This window comes from Lynx rufus, unplaced genomic scaffold (genome assembly GCF_022079265.1).
Source record: "Lynx rufus isolate CCGP_SWC_20201006 ecotype Redwood Valley unplaced genomic scaffold, mLynRuf1.p SCAF_9, whole genome shotgun sequence".
Lineage (NCBI taxonomy): Eukaryota > Metazoa > Chordata > Mammalia > Carnivora > Felidae > Lynx > Lynx rufus.
Genome location: NW_025814897.1, coordinates 16,413,406 through 16,430,014, shown reverse-complemented (window position 1 = coordinate 16,430,014; position 16,609 = coordinate 16,413,406). Strand labels below are relative to the sequence as shown.

Sequence of the window (16,609 nt, the reverse complement as noted above, 5' to 3'; positions counted from 1 at the left end):
CTCCCTTCCCCTCGGGACAGGCCGGCTCCCCCCCCGCCGCGTCTCCCGGCCTGGCCTCCCGGGGCCAGGCAGGTCGCAGCCCCGGGCCCCCGCGCGCCCCCATCCCGCGTGCCCCTTCCGGTCCCCACTCCCGGGCGCGCGCCGACACCTCCGGGCCACTAGTTCCGCGCGTTCCTGGATGGAGGCGCGCCCGGAGGGGCTCGGACGCGACACCCCGGTCCTGCAGCAGCCTCCGCGGCCCGCGGGGGACGTCAGGTCAGCTCTCCTGTCCCCCAGCCGCGGCCCGGACGGCTCGTTCTCGGAACGAGTCCTTGCTCAGGAACAAGCAGCTCCTCCTCTGGTCACAACCCCCGACTTCCACTGCCAAGGGGCGAAGACAGGGTGGACTCTTCCCGGCCACCGTGTCCCCCTCATTTCTCCTCAGCTGTGGAAAAAGCCAGCCCCGCTTCCCGCTCAGAAAGGAACCCGTATTGCCCCCTCGAGTCTCCGTCCTCGGGGCCCCCATCTGTGTGAGAGCACGGCCGTCCATTTTCTCCTCAGGGAGGTTCCCCGGCCCGCGTTCCTCCGGCCGCGAAGCCGGGAGGCCGTGACTCCGAGGCTGGCGCGGCGGTGGCGGAGCTCTCGCCATCTTGTCTGTAGGAGGAGCCGCGGCCGCCGCCGCCGCCATGCGGACAGGCAGGGGGAGGGGGAGGCGAGGGGGAGGGGGCGGCGGGCGGGCGGGGGAGGGGCAGAGCAGCCGAGTTAGCTCAGCCCGGGCGGCGACTCTGGCGGCGCCATGAGAGCGGGCAGCGGCGGAGGTAGGGCTGGGCGGCCGGAGAGCCGGCGGGCGCGGGCGGCCCTGCGGAGCGGCCCCCGGAGCGGGGCGGGGGCGGGGGCGGGGGCGGGAGGAGGAGGCAGCGGCGAGGGGCCGAGTGGGGGCGGGAGGAGGTTTCCGAGGAGGAAGGAGCCGCCGCCATTTTGGGAGCTTCGAGTCAACAATAAAGGACCGAGGGTGCCGAGCGGGAGTGGCCTCGGTGGTAGGACTCGGGCCCGAGCCGCGGGGAGTGGGGTGAGGTGGTGGGGTCGAGGTCAGCGGTGCGGTCGGGGCCGCGAGAAGCCCCTCGGCTGGCGTGGGGGGCGCTCTGAGGCGGAGGCCTGAGGCCTGGCCGGGCCCCGGGGAGGAAGGCGGGCGGCGGACGGCTGCCGTGTGGGGTGGGGGCGCCTGAGAGGAGTCGAATATGGGAATGTCGTGCGCGGCGGGGTCCGGAGAGGGAGCGGGCGGAGTACGCGGAGGAGCTTTATGGAAGTCGAGGGGATGTGGGACCACAGGGGCGGCAAGGACTTAGGGGGATGGTGGAGGTTATAGGGTACGAGGCGGCCCTATAGGGGGCGGCAGGGATATGCAGTGTCGGAGGGCTGGCTTTGGAAGAGGACCCGCTGCTGTTTGGTTGGAATAAGGCCTCGTAGGTCGGTAACAAGAGACCGATTGTGGAGCCCCCGAGTCGTGGAGGAAAAGAGGGGCTTTCTGACTTTAAGGGTTTCTCTTTGGGGCCTTACAGGGGGAATCCCTATTGTTTTCTGTCCGCGGAGTTGGTTCCCTGCTCTTGTGGCGCAGATGCGATTACAGGGCCCCAACCCCTTTGTGTTGATGGTCACAGGGGGCTCACTTGAAGTGTGTGAGGATTTTTTTGGGGGGGGGGAGGCGTACGGGGGGAGCGAGAAATTATTGCCCCACTATTACGGGGCTCAAATCACTGGCTTGTTTCTTTTCCTTAGCGCTCGCCCCCTTTTCTCTTCCACGGTCCCCTCTTCCCCTCAGAATAAAACAGTCACTCCAACTTGGAGACCAAGCTTAGAGAAGCTGCGCCGCATTTGCAAACAAAAGCTCTTGTCTGAGATGACGATACTGTTTTGGGTGTGAAACTGTCAATTGCTAACTACAATCTGGGAAGCGCTGTAATTAACTCGGCAAGGGGCTCCTCCCAGCTAGTCTACGTTTCGTTCGTATTTTTGAAAATGTAGAATGTAACTTGCAAGGCTAAATTGGGAAGGGGTAGGAGGATTATTTCCTTCTCTGAGACATAAAGCTGCAGTGCAGGTTTTGGTTCAAGTAAGAAGGGAGTACTAGTTACATTTTGGATCTAGGGAGATAGGAGGTCTTACGTGCTGGAGGGACAATAATGATATCTTTTAATCTTTAGAGGCTGCCCTCTTCATCCTCTTAACTGCTTCGCAAGCGAACAAGTCTTGTGTGAACTCCGTGATATTGTTGATCATAATATAAACCTGTCAATACAGGAAACTGTTTAATGCCTTGAAATGCTATTAACCACGGTCTGCATAAGGGATCAGATTCTAAGAGACTTAGAATAGACAGCTTTGTATATGTAATAATCAGGATTTGCTTGTCAGCAACTTTATTTACAATTTTTAAAAAAGACATAACCAGTTGTCTTTTAGAAAAGTTCTATTGTTTTTGCATCCTTGGTGTTTGGCCAGAAAATCAACACCAATCAATAAGCTGGTGTATTTTTGGTAAGAAATATGAAGGAGTTTAAAAAGAACCCAAGAGAGTAGTCCTTTATTTTCTGGCCTTTGTAAATTGTTTTATTTACTACATTGTAAAATAAGAGTTCGATTTGGGAAATAATTAAAAATGGCAGTTTGGCCAGTTCTTTTTTATTTTTATTTTTTTTTTTTTAAATTTTTTTTTTTTCAACGTTTATTTATTTTTGGGACAGAGAGAGACAGAGCATGAACCGGGGAGGGGCAGAGAGAGAGGGAGACACAGAATCAGAAACAGGCTCTGAGCCATCAGCCCAGAGCCTGACGCGGGGCTCGAACTCACGGAGTGCGAGATCGTGACCTGGCTGAAGTCGGACGCTTAACCGACTGCGCCACCCAGGCGCCCCTGGCCAGTTCTTTTTTAAAACAACTATTAATTAGTACTCTGGATTTCTTGGAAAGTTTGGTTAAAGTTACTAGTGTATTTTAGTTTTTACCACATTTTTTTCAACAGGCAATTTCCTTTTTGTGTTTTTATAGATAAGTATATTTAATAACAAAGGAAATATTTCAAGTTAGGATATACTTTTTGAAAAGTGTTATTGGCAATGTATGTGGCTAATAGTTTTTTAGTATTCAAATTTTATTAAGCTGGCTAAAGATTTTCTTGGCTCTTTCTCAAGCAAAAGATTGTGACATACAGACGTGTGTCTCTTGACTACTTCAGCTATAGTTTTAAAGGGCAAAACCTAAGAGAAAAAAGAAAATTTATTTTTCTTCATGAAATTCAACTTCTATGGTTGAAATTCATAAAGGCACAAATGTGGGGTTTTCTTCCTGAAAGCATAAAGTCAAAACCTCAATTTCAAGAATTCTCAGTTGCTGTCAGAAGTAGGGGAAAAAAATTAATACATTGTCTTGCCTTGTTCTAAGATGTGTATTGTAAATTTTACTAATTTTACAATTAGCAAAATTGTGTGATACTTCTTTGAGTTGTAATGCAATTAAGTGTGATGAATCATTGACTTTTAGAGGTGTCAGGGACTTTTAAAGAATTCATGAGGGAGGAAACTGAAGGGAAGATATTATCATTTGACAACTAATGCTAATTTAATCACAATGTCTTTTTACCTAATCATCTTTGGGTTGCTTTGAACTGACAATTTAAAATGTTTGAGATTGGTCTCATTTGGCCTGGTTTTTGAGGCAGTTAATCTTTGTGTGTCTCTCGTAGCATGGTTAGTTTTGGTCTAAGTGGATCTATATTTTTAATTCTTTAATAGAGTGATTTCCTCTAAAGGGGTTGTTTAAAAGGGAAAGTTTCTAACTTTCCTGTGTTTGCTAATTAAACTTTCTCTTTGTTTCAGATTGAAGTGAGTGAATTCAGATACATAACTCAACCTTGTTAGAGGGCTTTTTAAAAAATAAAAAGTTGATTCGGTGCATGAGAGCAAGTTACTGCTGCTTACCGTTCAGAGACTTACAGGTGCTTGCCTGCATTGCAATAAAGGACTCATATATTGAGCAAGACTTATATTTATCTCTTCGTTTTGGAGAGCCTAATAAACTGTTATTACAGTTTCTCTACTGACTTTCAAAAGTTTTGAAGTTTGAAAGAGACACCTTTACAATTAATACAGCATGAGCACGGCCAGAACAGAGAACCCTGTTATAATGGGTCTTTCCAGTCAAAATGGTCAGCTGAGGGGCCCTGTGAAGCCCAGTGGTGGCCCCGGAGGAGGGGGCACACAGACACAGCAACAGATGAACCAGCTGAAAAATACCAACACAATCAATAATGGCACTCAGCAGCAAGCACAGAGTATGACCACCACTATTAAGTAAGTGTTAGAATAAATCAACACGCTTGGGAGACCAAGGAGATTTCTTTTTGTTACTTTGTTGACTACTTTATACCTTATTTAACCATTTTGATTGCAAATAGAGGACAGATGGCTTTGTATTATGGGCAGTGGGTATTTGCAATGGAATAATGTATTTTTGTCGTAATTAATACAGGCTTGTTAAATAACAGACACAGATGATATATATTAATTTTGTATACATTACTTTTTGAAACATTTCTGGCTTTCATAATTAGCTCAGATTCATCTTGTTTTTGCCAGTATGGCTTTTTCCCTAGTGTTGTAACTGTACCTTACCCTAGATGAAGTGGCAGTTAGAGCCAATTTCAAGTTTTAAATTTAAAGACTTGTCCAGCCTTCTGAGTCATACTTACTGAGAGGAAATTTATCCATAACTTTTTTTTAAGATAATGTTACTTTATTTTTTTTTTAAGATTATGTTACCTGTAGTTTAGTTTTGTTTTATAAGCTTTCTCGTTTTACACATATACAATATTACAAGCTGTTATGTATCATAGGGAACTCAAGATTTTGAACTCATGGAAATGTACATCTCTGAATAGTCCCAATTCCCTTTGTTGACTCTTAAAAACTTAGGAGCCTCATCTTACCACAGAATAATTTTTTCTTTTAAATCTGCTATTTGTCATCTAAGTGTACACTTTAAATTATTTGAATGATAACTATCACTCTAGAGATTCAGTTAATAGACTAGAGATTCAGTTAGTTCGACTCTTGACCCCACTTCATGTTTGGCTTTATTAAGATTCTAGTCGTAGAGATTGATTTACTCTTGAAATCTTCGTATGATGAAACTGCTTCACTGAACTAAAGTGTATGTATTACTACAACCTAGATCTTCTCCGTACCTAAGAAGCACTTCTAAAGAAAAGTAGCCCTTGAATATCATAGAGATGGTTACTGGTATGTGATTTGCTAGTGACCTGTAGAAATTAACTTCCAATGGAATTGATTTGGTCATTGAGAGAATTGGCATCAATACATGTTGTTATTTCTTGTGCATATTTTATGATTTTTAAGGTGAATGCTTTAGTATAGAAATCAAAAATATTTTCTAAATTGTAGTTTCTCTTGACAAAATATGAATAGGTTAGCAAAATTTAGGACATCTTTAAAAAAAATTTTTTTAATGTTTATTTTTGAGAGAGAGGGAGACAGAGCATGAGTTATGGAGGAGCAGAGAGGGAGACACAGCATCTGAAGCAGGTTCCAGATTCTGAGCTGTCAGCACAGAGCCCGACGTGGGGCTCAAACTCACGAACTTTTGTGACCTGAGCTGAAGTCAGGCGCTTAACCAGCTGAGCCACCCAGGAGCTCCTAGGCTATTTTTAAACATAAAGCTGTATTATTTCATTATTTTCTACTTAAATTCTGGCTTGAGACAACAGTAGATTTTGCTTTCTCTCTTTTGCTCATCCTGGGATTAATGGTTTCTTTTTAATTCTGGGTTCTTTTTTTTTTTTTTTTTAATGTTTATTTTTAAGAGAGAGAGAGCCGGGGGAGGGGCAGAGAGAGAGGGAGACACAGAATCCGAAACAGGCCCCAGGCTCTGAACTGTCAGCACAGAGCCTGACGCGGAGCTCAAACTCAAGAACCACAAGTTCATGACCTGACCTGAAGTAGAAAGCTTAACCGACTGAGCCACCCAGGCGCCCCTAATGTTTGTTTGTTTTTGAGAGTGAGTGAGCAGGAGAGGGGCAGAGAGGAAGGGAGACAGAGGATCTAGAGGATCTGAAGCAGGCTCCCGTGACAATAGAGAGCCCAGTATGGGGCTCAAACTCCAGAACTATGAGATCATGACCTGAGCCGAAGTTGGATGCTTAACCAACTAGCCACCCAGGTGCCCCTAATTCTTTAGGTTCCTTAAATCTCAGTTTGTCCTCTTCCTGTGAAGCTTTCTAGATCCCATCACTGTCTTCAGAAATCTTCTAATACTTATCTTTATCACTTATTTTCTCTTTTTAAATAGTTTGGGTTTTTTCTCTCCTAAGATTATAAGTTCCATGTGGTAAGATTTTCCATTGTATTTCTGCATTTTTATTCACTTTACATTGAATTTGACAGCGGCAAGTTAGCCTACTAGGATGTACAACTAAATTTTTTGTTCAAAAACCTTGGTGTGTTTTGTAGGCAGAGGTGAAAGACTTTGGTACCCTTGGAATTAGTAGCAAATAGTTACCTGTGTTACAGTATCTTAAATTACATGGGACCTAGCTTTAAGGAAAATGGCTCATCTTTCTAAATCAAGACTCTTGAGATGTTTTGAGGGCTCTGATTATATAAGAATTGCTGTAATGAAATCAGTGAAAACTTTTGTGTATTTTATAAAGATGACACAGTGGAAAGCATTGTCTGCTTTATTGACATTTTTTTTCCCTATTAGATGCTTTGGGTGTAATTTGAAGTTTTCACCTGAGCAAAAGGGAAATTTGTTTTACATGTTTCTCTTTCATGATTTCAAACATTCTCAGTAAAATAGATTGGGAGTTGTTCATTAACAGCTAACGCTGACTTCTTATTTTGCCAGGCACTGTGCTGAGTGCTTTATATAAATTATTTGCTATAATAATTATTATTTTTAATGTTTGTTTATTTTTGAGAGAGAGAGAGACAGAACATGAGCAGGAGAGGAGCAGAGAGAGAGAGGGAAACACAGAATCTGAAACAGCCTCTAGGCTCTGAGCTATCAGCACAGAGCCCAACGCGGGGCTTGAACTCACAAACCGTGAGGTCATGACCTGAGCCAAAGCCGGGCGCTCAGCCAACTGAGCCACTCAGGCGCCCCATAATTTTTTTTTTTTTTTTGATGGTTATTTTGAGAGCGCATGCAGGAATGGGGAAGGGCAGAGAGAGAGGGAGAGAGAGAATCCCAAGCAGGCTCTGCACTGTCAGCGCAAGCCAGACACAGGGCTTGATCTGAGGAGCCATGAGATCATGACCTGAGCTGAAATCAAGAGTCTGACACTTACCCGACTGAGCCACCCAGGCATCCCCATTTGATATAATTCTTAACCCACTTTATATAGGAGAGAATTAGAGGCTTAGAAAGGTAACTGCTGCAAATCACAGAAATAATAAATAGTAGAGTCAGGGCTTGACCTGGTTTGAAACCTAAAGTTTTGAAACTTTAGAGCCCTTAGTTTTAACTAGTCATCAGAAGTTAGAAACTCAGATGCTAACTTACAGGAGACTGTGCCAAATGAGACGGTACTTACTTGTTCTGACTAAAGGAGTCTGCTGCTTGATTTAAACTCCCAGTTATTAAGCTCTTTCAAACTGTTGACATGCAGAAGTTTGGAACTAGTGTTGAAGCTTCCAGTTTTTTCAAGAAAAGCCAGAATGTGGACTTTTATATGAAATCTTTTAATGTTTAAATGTTGGCAACTAATTTAAATGAAAACACACTATGTACATCAAACAAAACACATGGGTTACCAGTTTTGAGAACAGTTGTACTGTATATTACACTGCTGCTCTTAAGAGGATGGATGCCCAGGGGTGCCTGGGTGGCTCAGTATATTAAGCATCTAACTCTTGATTTCGGCCCAGGTCATGATTCTGGAATCATGGAATTGAGCCCTGTGTTGGGCTTTGCGCTCAGTGTGGAGCCTGCTCAGGATTCTCTCTTTCTCTCCCTCCCTCTGTCCATCTCCCTGGCCCGGGTACTCTCTGTCCAAAAAAAGTGGGGGTGGGGGGGTGGTTAAGTGCCTTATTCCCTTCTTTTTATTTATTTTTTTATTTCTTAGGTTTTATTCATTTAAGTAATCTCTATACCCAACTTGGGGCTCAAACTTATGACCCTGAGATCAAAGAGTCACATGTCCTTCCAGCTGAGCCACCCACAGTACCCCTGCCTGTTCCCTTCTATTTTTGATTTTTTTTAAATCCTCTCTAGATTGTTGTTCTTTTGTAAGAAGAGCGGTTTTTCTAAAGCTGTTTATGTCTGTTAACCGTATTCTGAAGTAAATAGCACTACATTAAACTTACTGTTTATTATAATTATGGTGAATCATCTTTGTATTATTAGAAGAGTGATGCTGTGGGGGCGCCTGGGTGGCTCATTCGGTTGAGTGTCCGACTTCGCCTCAGGTCATGATCTTGCAGTCCGTGAGTTCGAGCCCCACGTTGGGCTCTGTGCTGACAGCTCAGAGCCTGGAGCCTGCTTCAGATTCTGTGTCTCCCTCCCTCTGCCCCTTCCCCGCTCATGCTCTGTCTCTCAAAAATGAATAAACGTTAAAAAATAAAAAAGAAAAGGGTGATGCTGTGAATTCTCATGCTTCAATTTTACTGTATTCTCTGTAGACCTGGTGATGACTGGAAAAAGACTTTAAAACTCCCTCCAAAGGATCTAAGAATCAAAACTTCGGTAAGTTGGTTGTAAAATTCAAGTGGAAAAATGGTGTGGAAACTCTAAAAATGAGGTAGTTACTTAACAATAGGCATTGTGTATTTACTCTGAAATAGGTTGAAATGGTTGAAATTATATAGATTATATATGATGAATTGCCAAAATTTTTCACTGTTTGGAGGAATTCTATTAATACAGTAATGTGTGTCTGTATGTTAAATACTGTGTTTACACGTGTGTATTTTATCTAACTTACAGAGTACTTTCATGATTTGCAAGGCATTTTCTCAAAATTCTCTTTTGCTCCCACCGACATAGTAAGATTCAGGTTAGGTATTAACCCTGTTTCGTGGATGAGAACAAGGAAGGTTGAAAGGTTAGTTCTCTTAGCACAGTGTTCCCAGCTAGGGGTGATTTTTGTCCCTTAGGGGTCATTTAGCAGTAGCTAGAGACATTTTTGGTTAACTCAGCTGGTTAAACTCAACTGGGGGGATGCTACAGGACATCCCCTTACAACAGAGAATTTTCTGGCCCAAATGTCAATAGTGCTAAGTGTGAGAAACCTTTATTTAGGATAGGATATTTGTAGGCAGTGAGTGGGAGTTAAGGTTTGACTTCACATCTTGTGATTTGTAAAAATAACAGTATTCTACCAGTCCTCAGAAGAATATGACCGTAGGGTGGCCTTTCCCCAAAACAATTTATTTTATTTTTTAAATGGTTATGTCTTTATTTTGAGAGAGAGAGAGAGAGAGAGAGAGAATATGAATCCCAAGCAGGCTCTGTGCTGTCAGTGCTGAGCCCGACACAGGGGCCGAACTCATGAACCTGTGAGATCACGACTTGAGCTGAAATCAAGAGTTAGCTGCTTAACCCACTGAGCTATCCAGGCACCACTCCCCAAAACAATTTTCATTTTATTTTATTCTTTAAATTTAATGTTTATTCTTGAGAGAGAGAGACAGAGCATGAGTTGGGGGGTGGGGGTGCAAAGAGAGAGGAAGACACAGAGTCTGAAGCAGGCTCCAGGCTCTGAGCTGTCTGCACAGGGTGTGACATGGGGCTAGAGGAACCGTGAGATCATGACCTGAGCCAAAGTCAGCCGCTTAACCAACTGAGCCACCCGGGCACCCCCCACCCCAAAACAATTTTTAAACGATTTGTGTGTGTGTTAAAGAGTAGTTATTTATTCTTTAGGAATTATTCTTTAGGAATACTTGAAATATTGATCGAGACAAGCAATTTGCATATATTTATATTTTAAATGGGGTAGATAAAAAATTAGTCCCTGAAACAAATTTTCTTAAGCATACTAGCTACCTAAGGAACACAGTTGTACTTTATTATTTTGTTGTTGTTTTATTTTTGTTTGTCTGAGTAGGATGTGACCTCCACAAAAGGAAATGAGTTTGAAGATTACTGTTTGAAACGGGAGTTACTGATGGGAATTTTTGAAATGGGCTGGGAAAAGCCATCTCCTATTCAGGTATGTTTCTTGTTTTTATCCATATAAAATATTGTGAGTTAAGCAATCCATACTTTTTGATCTGTGTGGGTGATACAGTTATCCAAAACTTTTGTGTGTGTGTATACACATAGGCACTTTTTATGAGCCTTTTAAGGATAAGTCACAGAATCATGGCCCATTGCCTCTAAAATTTCAGTGTGTATTTCCTGAGAATAGGACTTTTTTTTTTTTTTTTTTTTAAATAAGCTCTGTGCCCAGCGTGCAGCTTAAACTCACAACCCTGAGATGAAGAGTAACCTGTTTACCAACTGTGCCAGCCAGGCGCCCCTAGGTGCCTGTGAGTAACTGTAGTATACTTACCTTTGGTCAGTTTAATGCAGTATTTTTATCTCATCTGTCATTTGTATTCTGATTTTTAATTGACTCTAAAATATCCTTTGTAGGATTTTTTTTCTTTTCTGTACAGGATGCATCCTAGGATCAGGTTTTTCATATTATGAACCTGTATTACATATAGTTAGTTACATTTCTTTAACGTTTTACAGTTGTGAGCATTTCCCTAGTCTTTTTTTTTTTTTAATGTAGAACATTCCTCATTTGGGGTTTGTCTCCTGTCTGTATGTGATGAGACTCAAGCTATGCATTCTTAGCCAGGGGACTGTAGAAGTCACGTTGTAGCCATCTCAAGCTACCTCATTGGGAGGTATATACAGTGTCCATCTGTTTCTCAATGGTGAATTTAATTTTGGTTACCCTCTCAAGGTGGTGCCTTAATTTTTTTTTTAAAGTTTTTATTTTGAGAGAGAGAGTGTGTGCACATGCGTGAGCAGGGAAGGGGCACAGAGAGGAGAGAGAGAATCCCAAGCAGGCTCCATGCTGTGAGTGTGGAGCCCAGTACAGGGCTCAATCTCACTGTGAGATCATGACCTGAGCTGAAATCAAGTTGGACGCTTAACTGACTGAGCCACCCAGGCACCCCTAATTAACTGTTTTTTCCCCCTTCCCTTAAAACTAATAAGCAGTCTATGGGGAGCCTTTAAGACCATGCAGGTATCTTACTCTTCCATCAAAATTTCCCCTTAGTCTTAGTATCCATTGTTGATTCTTGCATACTTTAATCTTTACTCTGGTGGGTAATGATGGATTTCCAATGGTAGTGCTCCTTGCACGTTTGGCCTTGTGAAGAAGAGCCTTCCCATATCTTTTCATGTAGCTATATGTTATCAGTGTGGACACATGAATTTTTTTTCCCCTGGTGGTATTTTTGTGGCCAAATTGTCCCATATTTGGCTATGGTGAGCTCCTTCAAGCTGGTTTCTGTGTTTTTGTAATATCCCCCCACTCCCCCCCCCTGCTTTTTTTCTGATAGACTATCTTTTTGGAGCAATTTTAAGTTCATAGCAATTGAGCAGAAAAGGTATTTCCCATAAACCCTGGTGCCTACTCATGCATAACCTCTCATTTTCAACATCCCTCACATGAGTGATATATTTATTATAACTAAGGAACCTCTCTTAACCTTACCTAAAGTTTGTAGTGTGTTTATAGTATGCATTAGTGTTCACTCTTGGTGGTGTACTTTCTATAGTATGCTGTACAAATGTATACTGACATGTACCCATCACTGTAGTATCACACATAGTAGTTTTACTGCCCTAAAAATCCTCTGTGCTCTGCCTGTCCACTCCTCACTATCCCCTCTTTTTCCTTGAGTACTTCCTTTTTGGTATATCATGGTGTCAAGCTTATCTGCACCTATGGTATCCCAGCCTTGGAATCAGTCATTTCTCCAGGGAACCCTGATTGTCAGTGGGACAGCAGTATTAGAGACTTACATCTGAGTACTGAGTGCACTGTTTGCTCCTTGACTCTTTAGGTGGAAATGTGTATGTGCACACACATACATGTAGGCCTAAACATGCATGTTAATTGACAGTGTTGGTTCCAGGCTGTAGTAAAGACAAACCCTGTGACAATGAGCACTTTTTCGTTGAGCAAACATATACTGAGTGACCCAGAAAATGTTAGACACTGGAGATACTGTGATGAACAAGACAGATAGGGTTCCTGCCCTCACAGCCAGGTGGATGAGACTACTAACTGTACAGATAATTTCAGTGTGCTGTGATGAGCCCTCTTCTAGTTGAAATTGTGTATATGTGTAGCCATTAAAAGAAGATGGAATGACCTGGAAGAAGTGATCCATATTCTAAGCCAGAGACACTGGGATAGCGATTGCCTAGAGATTCTAAACTTTGTGTGCCTTTGTGGACGAACTAAAGAGGTTTATTATGGTTGGAGAAAGTATCAAGATAAGGTTATATATCATCAGACAATTTGAGTACATACATTAAAAATACTTCGGAATTTATTTTTATATAATGTAGTTCATGTTAATCCATTTTATCTACAGGGATGAAAGTTTTAGGAGTCTTCTGTTATAGGGACTGTATCATTCAACTTTGTATCTCCAGTATTCAGGTGCATGGCAGGAAATGGGCCTTCTGATACTCAGTAGTATTTATTTAGAAAGTTGTGAAATTATGGTTGATGTGTCCACATGCAACCTTGGTCTGTAGAACTATTGAACAGCACTAGCTTTGCAGTCAGACTGTCCAGGTTGAATTCCCAACTCCCCTCCTTTCTAAGTTGATTATTTGAGGTATCTCTCTAATCATCAGTTTCCTGGCCTGTAAAATTGATACAACAGCATATATGATATATATTATAGAGTTGTTGTGAAGGTTAAGTGAGGTCATTCATGTTAGTATGCTTGGTATAGTGCCTCATAGATGTTGAATGCTCTATAATTGGTATGGGTTGTTGTTCCATAGACTTGTTTTATGAACAAAAGAAATGGGGGGAGGCAGGAAGGAATAAACGCCCCTGCCTTCCTCAAAAAGAAAAAAAAAAAGAGACAGTGGTTCATTTAGGAGACTGAATTCTTAATGGAGCCTTGCTGGCTCCTGTTTCCCACCTAATGCAGGGCTTGGTCTCACAAACCGTGAGATCATGACCTGAGCGGAAATCAAGAGTTGGATACTAAACCAACTGAGCCACCAAGGCACCCCTAAAATTGACATTGTTGTTCGCATCTGAGTATTAATATAACATAGAGATAGTTATCTCTCTAGCCACTTAACTAGTCTCACATCTAGCTTTCTCTGTAAAATAAAAATAAGTAATCTTCCTGACAGGGTTTTTGTGAGAATCAAATGCAATTTGTAAACAAAATATATATTTTTTAATGTTTATTTATTTTGGGGAGATAGAGTGGGGGAGGGGTATAGGGAGAGGTAGACACAGAATCTGAAGCAGGCTCCAGGCTCTGAGCTGTCAGCACAGAGCCCCACGTGGGACTCGAACCCACAAAGCATGGGATCGTGACCTGGGCCGAAGTAAGACACTCAACTGACTAAGCCACCCAGGTACCCCTGTAAACAAACTATTTTGACATAGCAAAGCAGTGTACAGATACAAAGTATTATTTTAGATACCTGGGACCACCATTCCCATTGTCTTTTTCTTCACTATTGTTTTGCCTGAGAATCTGTGGAAAATACAAGATGGTCCTTAGAATTAATTCAGTTTAACAAACCATAAATATTAAGATTTTGAAACAAAGAAATTTAGAAACCCTCTAGTAAAATCTAACCTCATGACTGGATGTCTTCTATTCATTCTGTTCTTACCTACTTTTCTCTCCTTGTTTTCCAGTTGTTTTTAAGGTGTTCTATAATACTTAGTTTTACAATGTTGTCCAGACATTTTTTCCCCAAATACAAAAGCCTTTTGGATCAGATGGGTGTCATCTGCATTTGAATCTTTTTTTAAGAGATGGTGACTTTGTTGGCTGTAAGATTATTGGACAATGAAGCACTTAAAATTACATCCTCAAAAAAGATTGTACCCTGACAGTCTGGAACCATATATACTACAGATTGCTTCCACACATCTTTCTTTGGTGCAACCATCTGTGACTCTAGTTCTAGTTCTGAATGCTATCCCCCAGAGCTAGCATAACTGTGCCTTTCTAAAGGCATAGCTTTATAGGAGCACAGACTTCTTTGGAAGGCCTAAGAATCTACTGTTTTATTCTGCTTAACATTGTGAAGCCTTACAGAGTCAACTCTTGAACAACAAGGGTTTGAACTGCATGGATCCACTTATACACAGATTTTTTTTCAGTATTGTAAATGTGTTTTCCTTAGAACTTTCTTAGTATTTTCTCTAGCTTTATTTATTTACATATAACGTACAAAATGTGTTGATTGTTTACCTTACCAATATCAGGCTTCCAGTCAACGGTAGGCTGTTCGTAGTTGTAGAGGAGTCAAAAGTTATTTATACATGGATTTTTGAGTCTGCCGCGATGCAGAGGGGTGGAACGGGAGGGAGGGTAACAGTGCCTGTAATTCCCTCGTTCAAGGGTCAACTGTTTACTTCGAGATGGTTGAAAATGACAGCTCTTACTGCTTCCAGACCCTACGTACAACCTTTGAAGACTTTTTAGGTAATGACGAAATGGCAAGTAGTCCATTATTGAGGGAAACATGGAAGTTCCTTATTGTTGGCAACAAAATTTCTCAACGATTTTGAGAAATTATTTTGTCAACGAGGTCTAATAAAAATTGATAGTTTATTGATAGCTAGGAATTATAGCATCCTTAATCCTTTGCAAATCATTCCTTTTGCTAATGTAGATTTCTTATGACTCTAGGAATTGGTTTCCTAACTTTGCAGAAAAGTGTTTAAAAGTATTTCCTCATTGGTTACGGTGGCAAAATTGGAGTGTGTTCCTAAGTTAGAGATATTTTTGAAATTATTATCTTCCATATCCTTTTTTTTGGTAGCACTAGATACCTATGAGAACCATTGCCGTTGTCTATGACCATACCACCCTGAACATGCCTGATCTCATCTGATTTCAGAAGCTAAGCAGGTTTGGGCCTGGTTACTACTTGGATGGGAGAACCATTGCCATCTTCTCCACCATAGTCATACTATCTTTTCCCCTGAGATTAATATTGTTAAGGTCCCTAGCACTAGGAGGTAAAAAGAAGCAGCTACTCCAAAAGCAGCTAATTGGGCAATTTTCAGTTTTTTTAGGTAAGACACTTTTGTCAAATGCCTCTCAGTATTAGGAAATTGGGAAGTATACTGTGCTTTGGTTGTAGGCAGCAGAAACCAACTTGGGCTAACTTAAGCAAAGGGAAATTTCTTGAAAGAGTATCAGAGGAGTTCACAAGAGTGAGAAAAATCTGGAGAAACACACTTGGAATAGAACAAGAACTGAGGCAGCTGTGAAGGGCTTAGAAAGCTACAAATTGTTATAGGATGTACTTTAACAATTTAAATTCTAAGAAGGGAGCATGGAGCTGGTCTGGCTTCAGTTGATGTCTCCTCTTTGGCCAGAGTGTCCGGTGGGGAGATGCAGTTCCTCAGATGGAAGTTAGGGTGCTACTGGGAAAGGGAAAATGAATCCTAGGGTAACCAAAACACAACGAATACTTAGTGGATAAGTCCCTAGACCTTACAGTGGAACATGGACTTGGGGAGATAAGGTGGCAAAATCAGACCTCAGATTGTAGGGTTGTCATGGGTTTTTTGATAACTTGATTGAGATACAAATCCCATATCACAGAATTCACACATTTAAAGCATATAATTCAGTGGGTTAGTATATTCACAGTTGTGCAACTGTTACTGCAATCAATTTTAGAAAATTTTCATCACCTCAAAAAGAAGCTGCTTTAGCAGTCTCCCTTCATTTTCCCCTAGCCCTAACCAGCCACTAATCTTAGTGTCTCCATGGATTTGCCTGTTCCCCACATTTCATCTAGATGGAATGCTAGCATATGTGGTTTTTTGTGAGTGGCTTCTTTGACTTAGCATTTTTTAGGGTTCATCCATGTTGTAACATGTATCAGTCCTTGCCTTTGTATTGCTGAATAATAATTCTGTTGTATGGCTATACTACATTTGGTTTATCAGTCGACAGGGTTTTTTTTCTGCTATTAGCTATTTTGAATAATGCTACTGTGAACATTCATGGACACGTTTTTGTGTGGAGAGGTTTTCATTATAAAACAAAGTACCTAACTTGAAAGGATATAAATAATATAAAGTATCTGAGTGCCGGACACACAGTAAGTTTTTAAAGTTTTTTGTTTCCTTCCTTCTTTCTTTTCTCCCTGGTAGCTCCCATGATTTCCTCTTGGGTTTCAAAGCTGTCTGAACCTGACTTGAATTCTCTTTCTTCATATTACCTGATCTTCCTAGGAAACAGTGGTGAGAGACGGTGTGGATGTATTGAATTCCCTGCTTGCTAATCATAATGGTTACCATATGGGGCAAATATATGTGTATCTTAAAGACTAGTTTACTTGGTTTAAAAAACAAAAAAACTTTAAACAGTTTCTG

The 16,609-nt window shown here is 41.8% G+C and overlaps 1 protein-coding gene across 4 annotated transcripts in view; it reads left to right on the top strand.

Annotated features, from left to right (window-relative positions):
• The first annotated feature begins 737 nt into the window (after positions 1 to 737).
• Positions 738 to 16,609, top strand: part of DDX6 (DEAD-box helicase 6) — a 36,122-nt gene continuing 20,250 nt past the window's right edge. For 2 of the 4 annotated variants that reach the window (XM_047070035.1, XM_047070032.1), the window contains exons 1-4: positions 911 to 1,016; positions 3,852 to 4,325; positions 8,673 to 8,736; positions 10,100 to 10,204. In XM_047070035.1, the coding sequence (XP_046925991.1) occupies positions 4,126 to 4,325; positions 8,673 to 8,736; positions 10,100 to 10,204 (369 nt within the window). In that variant the 5' untranslated portion in view covers positions 911 to 1,016; positions 3,852 to 4,125. The other 2 variants (XM_047070033.1, XM_047070034.1) reach the window with 2 other exon arrangements.